The sequence below is a fragment of the Pomacea canaliculata genome, linkage group LG12, assembly GCF_003073045.1.
Source record: "Pomacea canaliculata isolate SZHN2017 linkage group LG12, ASM307304v1, whole genome shotgun sequence".
Lineage (NCBI taxonomy): Eukaryota > Metazoa > Mollusca > Gastropoda > Architaenioglossa > Ampullariidae > Pomacea > Pomacea canaliculata.
Genome location: NC_037601.1, coordinates 10,236,624 through 10,245,331, shown reverse-complemented (window position 1 = coordinate 10,245,331; position 8,708 = coordinate 10,236,624). Strand labels below are relative to the sequence as shown.

Sequence of the window (8,708 nt, the reverse complement as noted above, 5' to 3'; positions counted from 1 at the left end):
AAACGAATCAACAACAACTGCGTGTCCCCCCCCCCCCTTATTGCTCCAGGGTGCAGACAGTGACGTCAACTACTGAAGGCCCACCATCACTAGTAACGCTGAGAGAAGGGACTTTTACTTCCGGTGCCACCCGCTCGTTTTGCGCGACCTCACACGACCTACCCGTATCATCTCTCCTGCTTGGACTGTCACCGACAGGCACAACACGCGTCATCTCCTGAGGACAGAGCCCAAAGTCAAAATTCCTCTGCATGTCGCTAGCTGTAACCTGATCGGTCAAGCCTTGTCCTTGTCAGTACCCTGATTTGCCTCTAGTGACACTGAACACACTCTTCTCCTTTACAGCACCTTCTGGGTATTCTGGATAACCCATCTTTCTTCAGACCTACAGATGACGTTCGCTCCCTGTTGCTGTGTGACTTCACTCGTGGCTAATGCGCTGAGCTGAATGGTAATAGACTCATTTGAAAATAATTTTTCACCGTGGTTTGTGGTCATGATATTCTCTCATGCTGCACAAATAAAAAATGGCAAATGAACGTGTAACACGATTAAGTATCAACAATTTTATTAGAAATTTACATAGGCATCGGTATTATTAACCTTAACGCTGTCATTTTTACAATATATAGTGTAAGTCCGTGACAAACTAAGCAAGAAATGGCCGTCAACCACTTATCATTAGAAAAACATATTTTCCGATACCACAAATGGAGCCAAACACCTGATTGGTTGCTCACTTTAGTTATTCGTGGGAAACTAATCCCTGAAGCGACCAAGAGTTTGCGTATTTATTCTTGAAAACCATGATTCATTTGGCAATGGAGCCATTTCTCGCACAATCAGTGGAGTGCCATCAATAGTCAAAGACTACCCACGTGTGTAATATGCAATATGAGACGAAGACTGCCCACACGTGTAACATGTAGCATGAGATGATGACTGCCCCCATATGTAACATTTAACACTTGCCCATTCCAAAAAAGCAAGACTTTCATGAACGCCCACTGCTTCAAAAGGCATCTGAACTGGTTTCTACTGTCAACTTTATTGTTAGTATTTGTGAAATAATTTATACTGAAAGCTTTAGGGCTTTAAAAAGTAAAAAGTGACATTAGATTCTTTCTTGTAATTATTAACGTTTTCTGTGATGTCAATATGAATTACCAAAATTACCAATACTGTATCATTACAACCATGATGATAAAAAGGATATAAAGTCAAGATTAGTAGTGTCTTGCAATTTCTTGATAACAAATTATTGTTAAAGCTTCCATGTCTCTAAAACCTTATTTTAGATCTCATAAAGGAATACTTTCCCAAAATACCATTGCTGTTGAAGTAAATAAAAACGGAGCAGATGAGCACAATGCAGGCCACGTTTATACTTGGCACCTGTTTATCATGTGAATGAGAGATACTATTTATAAAGATAGGAATGTGTGTGAATACTTATGGATGTATTTTTAATATCTCAATACCCATTAGAGGGTGGCAGAATAAAGAATCTTGAATCTTGACAAAGTGTCGTGCCTGATCAGGTGGCCAAAACACAGTCTAACTTAGGCCGCTTGACCAGTGCGAGTAGGGTTCCTGGTGTCCTACGAGAGTGGCGACTGCCCTTCGTACAAACTCATTGGTTTATGTTCTTTGTGCGAGATCGGAGCAGTCTCTTCAGGCACTTGTTCTCAAAAGCCTAGATTCTCCTCCCTATATTATAAAATCCGCATTTTACATCTGTAAAGCAGGAGCAGTATTGGAGGGGACTTGTACAGTCTGTACTTCGTAGCACACCTGATGTTATGACTGTACCAGATCCTGTCATGTCCAACTATACATGACCTGCCCAAACTGCACACGACATTCACACCTTAATCACCTACATGCACACCTTAACCATCGATATTTACTGAGAGTACTATACCGAGCACGACAGTCTCACAGGCACGAAAACACTTGGTGCTGACGTTCCAAAATGAGCGTGGCAAGGGCGTGGCCAACTTGTGGATATTAATCACGTCAGCTCTGAAACAGCGTCATAGTCATATTGACGTCATTGTTTCATTGACGTGTTGACGTAGAAATATTGACGTCGGCTCGTGCTGTGCTAGGTAGACGCTGTATTGACCGGTGAACCACTCCAAGGACGTTATTTACTTAACACTGGTACAAAAACAAAATATACTTAAAAATAAGAAGGAAGACTAGTCATCCACCCCGACCCACAGACTACTACGGAATCCACGCAAAATGCTCCAGCTGCACTTCATTGATTCTTGTCGGAGCGGCCCGGTGGCGCAACGGTTAGCGCCTGTCACCAATACAGTGAAGGTTGGCTGCCCTGAGTTCATTTCTCGTCTCGGGCACGCTGTTCTTTCTCTGCACGTGGCATCTGTTTACAGGCCTGGCTGCCTTGCCGTAATATAGCCTCAGTTGCTGGCACGGCGTAAAACACCAATTTCCTACCTCTCCCTTCATTGATTCTTGTCTGGCTCGGATAACATTCATTACCAATAGTAATTGTGTGATATATGAGCGTGCACATGTAGGTACAAATATTAGTCTCACAAATATAAACGAAGCTATGTGAATATAGTCATGACAACTGATATAAAGTCAAGATTAGTCGTGTCTTGCAATTTCTTGAGAACAAATTATTGTTAAAGCTTTCATGTCTCTAAAACTTTATTTGCGATCCCATAAGGGAATTTTTTCCCAAAACACCATTGCTGTTGAACTAAATAAAGACGGAGCAGATGAGCGCAATGCAGGTTAGTTTAATACTTGGCGCCAGTTTATAATTCTGTTGGCCGAATACATGGTCAATTTATACTTACAATGAATCCAACCTTACGCCAATGTCGTTCCATTGTAAGTCGATTTTGCACTTACAATAAGGGCTCCCAAATGGGCGCTAACATATATATTTTCCTGGTGATAGTCGAGCATGTAGGGCCCAGCATGTCTGTTTGGTAGCGTATTATATCGGTAGTAGCTGTATGTGTGCAGGTACACTTCGTAGTTGTCGGTCTACGTGTTCATTCTTTACAAATAGAATTATACACATGTATTAATATTTTGTACAAAACATTAATGTACCTGTTCATTCGGGAGAAATATTAGTGTATATTAGTGTACATTGATAAATACTAGCGTACATGAGAAACGAGGATTAGTCTAACACACACACTAACGGATTTTTCGCGGAGCTTCAATGCCTGATATTTCCTGCTGGTGCTGGTTGACATCACAGTGACAGTCTTTATCCTGTCAACTCCTCTCAAACACAAATATGTCTACAAAAGGCCTCAGCTACAGGGCTGCACTCACTTTCTTCAAATATTGTGCATATTTCTCTGTGTGCATGTCTGTGGGTTTTTGGTATGTAAGAGTCGGTAAGTTCGGACAAATTTTCGGTAATAATTAAAATAATTTTTTTCAAGTGTACAATGATTTCAGATGAAACAGACCAATAGGTCACTGTCTTCGCTCTTATCATAAGCATCTCTATTTTTCTGTTTCCTATATAATCGTTTTGAGGGTTAGTATCAATACTGGCACTAGCCATATGATACTCGATACTAACCCTGTGCATTGATATGCTAATACTTTCTATGCTGGAATCCACCTTACATTATGATTGGTGCTTTTTTCATCTGTTATCGGATTATTGTTCTTTCTCACTCCAATCGATATTAAAATTATGAAAATGTTCCTTTTTGACAGGAAGCTGGAGAAATGACTCGGACATGAAAATCACCACAAAGCAGATACCTTTAACCTTTTGACTACCTAGTGACATCGGTCATGTCTACAAGCAGGCTTTATAATGACGACCCGGTCCAACCCCGAAGATACGTGACATGTCAGATGCCACGTCCAGAGGTGCTGTCCGTGGTGCACGAGTTCTAACCCCATGACCCAGGAATCTCGCTGCCTTGAACTCTATCCCCGACACAAGGGGAAGTCGTACCACAGACATTAAGGGCAACAAAGAATGTGACATTAATTAAATCAATTAAGACTATCGTCCAAACTCTGAGGAAGTAGCCTCTCCTCGAAACATCAGTCGCCAGGATTCAATAGACACAGTCTACAGAAGTCGTGAGGTCACGAACGTTCACAGAGGCGCCTAATTAACCTATTGGCACATAACTTCAGTTGGTAGTAGCCTTAGAAACACACCAATGTTGCAAATTTGTAATTTGTGGCTTGTAGACTGCTTTGGAAGAACCAAAGTGTGCTATTTATAATTTTGGGAAATATTGTTTTCCACTAAACGCATTTCGATTATTAGACAACAAAAAATTCACTGAGGTCGACATTTAAATAAGCAAAAGTGAAAAAAGATCCTCAGACTGTTAGTCGCAAGCCAACAGTCTTCACATGCGAGAGAGAAAGAAGATTGTCACTGAGGTAAGGATGACTGGAAAGATGCTAGTGCTGCATAGAATCTGGGCGGTTCTACATTTTCAAGTTCAAAGCTGGTATCTGGACTACAGACTGCATCAGGAGATATTACAATCATCTCGCTTGCTCTGAAAGTTGTTAAGTACAAACATTGTATTAAAATAGTGGAGAACATATGTCCTTTGAAGAAAAATAAGTACGAGTTTTCTCGAACTTGTAAGAGAGAAAACAAATTTAAATGTTTCTGGGAAAAAAACTGTACAAACGTCTGTAGTGAAGGAGACATAGACTGCATACACAGCTCTAAGTAACAAAGTAACTTACACTTGGACTGTACAAACATCTCTAGCTAAGAACACCTACAGCTCAAATTGTGCTGACAGCCATAGGTAACTAAGACAAGTAACCGAGTCACTAACCTTAAGGTGCCTGGAGTCAATCGGTTTTAGAGGTATACATAATTTATATAACTTATAGAATTTATAAACTTACATTACTTTCGTGGAACTTGTGTTAAATCTGTTAAATGGGGAAACACTAGCTGCACTTACTGAAGGGAGTCCCGGAGATAACTTTATTGTGCAGCTCCAGGCTCTGGCACATGCGCACATCGACCAACATTTTCAGAATCCTCAAGGAGAAAAGCCATGGAGACCAGATCCGATAGGGAACATGAATATTGCATGTCAGTCAATATTAGTCATATATCTTCTTCTGTTGACATAAATCTAATATAGTTTTTTGCTACTACGTGGTTAATTATATTTTTTATATACATGATTGAGTTATACCTCTTTAAACTCGGGACAGTATACCGTGTTTACTTGTCCAGCATAAGCTACGTTTCATATATCTGCTTTAGATATATATATAGAGAGAGAGCTCTTTTATTACGTGTTCCAACGATAACTATATTATACTCGGCTCGTCAAAATATTTTTGCAGCTGCAACTAAAATCCATAACTATGGGAAAGTTGTTGCTCTGCTCGAAAGGGGAGGTAGCTGTATTCTGATGTCAAACCTTGTTCGTTAGTCTTTTCGCTTTTGTTTGTAAATATCTGTAAGTTTCTCATGTTAATTCAGAATGTGAATTCATTCGTTTGCTTGTAAACGTCTGTCAATTCATTTCTTTTTATTTATTCGCATCACTTTGTGTTTGGCAGTTGTGTGCTCAATATTTCCCCAGACCCGAAATCACATGATGTCGACTAAGCCCCTGATGTGTGCCTCATGGCCCCATGCTGCTCGCTAATATCAGACTGCTTAGACATTATGTCACGATGCTTTGGTATTATTGGGGAATGTTTCTTAAAAGAGAATGCACATCTATGATTACAATTACCAAACATGTCACGTACCGTGTCTCTAAATTTGGTGCCGTATTTATAGTAAACAAAGAAGTTGAAAGTGCAGCAGAGGTAGGAGGCCTCCTGGTGCATAAAAAACAACAGGTAGAAGACATTGCGGTAATGACCGTCGACACTCAGGTCGGGCACGAACAACATGGCGGTGCGAAATGCGATGCCCGGAAGGCTGCACGCCATAAAGACGAGGGAGGTGCCGATCAACATCCGGGTGAGTGCCACGTCACGGGTGGAGACTGTGTCAGCAGACGACGACTGGTGTCTCCAGGTCGCCATGATTCGCAGCTTCACGATGGTGATGGTTGTGCAAAGCGCCACCACTCCCACGCACACGTTGGGCAGGACGAGGCCGTACACGACGCCGTCCAGCGTGTCGATGGCCTTCCGATGGCTCAGGTAAAAGCTGCTGGGGTAGGAGGTCAAGGACGTGACATTGGACGATGTATCTAAAACGCACGTGACAGTCCAGCGAGCTCCCACCACGAAGTAGGCCGCGATGATGGCCAGGGACACCAGCATCAGCACCACCACTGTCGTCTTGGTCTGCAGCGCCCTCTGGGCTTTTAAGGGACTCATGACGCAAAAGCAGCGCTCGCACGCGATTACCATGGAGACGAATGTAGACACCCAGAACACGCCCAGAACGCCAGCCATCTTGTTGACAATGAAAAACCCTCTGATGAGGCTGTACCGGGACATGTTTTTGATCTTCAGGTACATGGTGTCGCCTTGAAAAAGAAAGGCCAGAAGAACATAGAGCATGTCCACGAGAGACAGGTAAAACACACACACGTTGATTCGCTCCTTGAGGCCGTGTTTGTAGAAGACGATCATGTTGATGATGTTGGTCGGGACGCTGATCAGAAACGACAGAGGCAGTAGTGCCGAGAAGACCACCGTCTGGAACAGCTCCTCCACTTCCTGGGAAATAAGCATCTGGGGATTACTCCAGGGGACATAATCTGTAAAGCGCAGCACCACACAGCCTTCTGGCACGAGTGACGTCCCTCTGTCAGTCTCACCTGGTGTCCAGACTGCCTCTGTCTTGCCAGTTACTATGGATGCAGAGCTGAACGGAGGACTACTTACTAAGGTCATGTTCAACATTCTGAAAAGTTAGAATTTGTCAGTTGCCATAGTAACATTCTTAAACGAATAGCAGGACAATTTGAAAGTAAGTTGTCTTTCTGCAACAACAAAAAAATTCTGTCAGGGATAAACACTAGCATAACACATCTATAGAAAAATATAGAAAAATAATCCGTCGTAACCACTACCTTTGTCAGAGTAGTGTCCCGTGACACTAATGACTATCTACGGAAGGGTGAAAAGCACCTAATATACAGTACAAGGGTCTAAACACATCTTTAACATAAAATATAGCTTATGTACGTGAAAATGGAAATCCATGTTTTTCATTCCCCAAAGCATCTAGACTACCCTGACAATGGAGAGCTACTAGTGAAAACCTGGTAACTATCAGTGAAAACTAGCAGAGATCTTTCTTATTTTATTTTTGCTTATATTATTTACAGACATTTTTTAGTAGAAAAACTTTAGGACTGCTTTAAACATCAGAGTGGGATCTGTTCCAAACTTCTTTACTATTCCTGGCAAAGAACATCACTGACTCTTTCTCGAAACTTCTTTAGGAAGGCCTTCTCCCTCCCCACCCACTGGAACATCCAGACACACCCACGCACCCCCACACAAACTTATTGTTGAAACCCACTCTTTCCTAAGAGACCACCTTTTCCAAAGATAATTTTTGTTTTAATTTAAAGAAATAGGGTGCTTGATGTGGGGTTCTAATCTGTTTCTTTCGCCCAACAACAGTTGGTGATATTAAAGTCAGCTGCAAATAGTAGAAGAAAAAGTAAATCTGACGATGTTAGTGAATTCCCGTGTCTATCTTGTGATGATATTTCTTCAAAGATATGGCGACAACAATCTACAGCTACTCAGACATAATAGGCATCAGACAAGCCAGGGTACCTACAGACCGACGGGCATGATACACAGGATTTGTCACAAATGTCAGAAAAGACGGACACCTGTTTGGGCCTCGCGAACAAACGCCTTACCTCAGTCTTTTTAGTTTTGAAGTCCAGTCTGTCCGCCTGCAGTGGTCAGACATGTTAACCCTTGTACACCTGATGACACAGGTAACATGTACAGCGATGTCAGCCTGTGGTGTGTACGTGATTAGTACACACAATGAGCGTGTGTGTCTGTGGTCGCGCGCTGTGTTCGTGTGCTAAGTATGAGATAGTGAGAGTGTGTATTATGTACGTGTGGTATTACATGATTCCTAAAGTGTGGGCGGTATGTACGTGTGGTATTATGTGATTTGAGTACGTGTAGTATGTATTAATTAGTACAGATTATGACTATGTGTGGTATGTACATAATTAGTACAGACTATGAGAGTGTGATGTGTACGTAATTGGAACTGATTATGAGTATGTGTAGAATGTTGTGATTAGTAAAGATATTTACTATTGCTGTTGACCATGTGTACCAGTACAGTGGAGAGTTTAAATGATGTGTGCTGTGGTGTGTACAAATGATATGTGCTACGGTGTGTAAAGATGACGTGTACTGTAGTGTGTACAACTAGTTTGTAAAGCGGTGTCTACAAAGTGCAATGTACTAATGATGTGTTAGTCTACCTCCTGCAGTTACCTCTCAGTGGAGTCCATCCATAGACTTTATATGCGCTGTGACAGGATTTAATGAGCTGCTTCTGCTGATATACTTCATTGTTTGTCCAATATTCTTCTGTCTCAACTACTTGGTATTTCATTAAATGCTATAAAACTGTTCAATTCAAAATGCCGATAAAAGAAAATGCACTTTGCTTCCATATTTAGATACAAATTGCCGGGCGTGAGCTCCGAGGGACCCCAGACAATTTAACGCATGTGTCAGTC

The 8,708-nt window shown here is 41.7% G+C and overlaps 1 protein-coding gene across 1 annotated transcript; it reads right to left on the bottom strand.

Moving 5' to 3' along the window:
- Positions 1–5,619: 5,619 nt before the first annotated feature.
- On the bottom strand, positions 5,620–6,873 carry LOC112577349. The gene has a single exon (XM_025260406.1). It carries the CDS (start codon positions 6,871–6,873, stop codon positions 5,620–5,622), a length of 1,254 nt encoding a protein of 417 aa, XP_025116191.1.
- Positions 6,874–8,708: the final 1,835 nt, after the last annotated feature.

Coding starts and splice junctions, on each gene's coding strand:
- LOC112577349 (XM_025260406.1), bottom strand. CDS start 6,873: ATGACCTTAGTAAGTAGTCCTCCGTTCAGCTCTGCATCCATAGTAACT.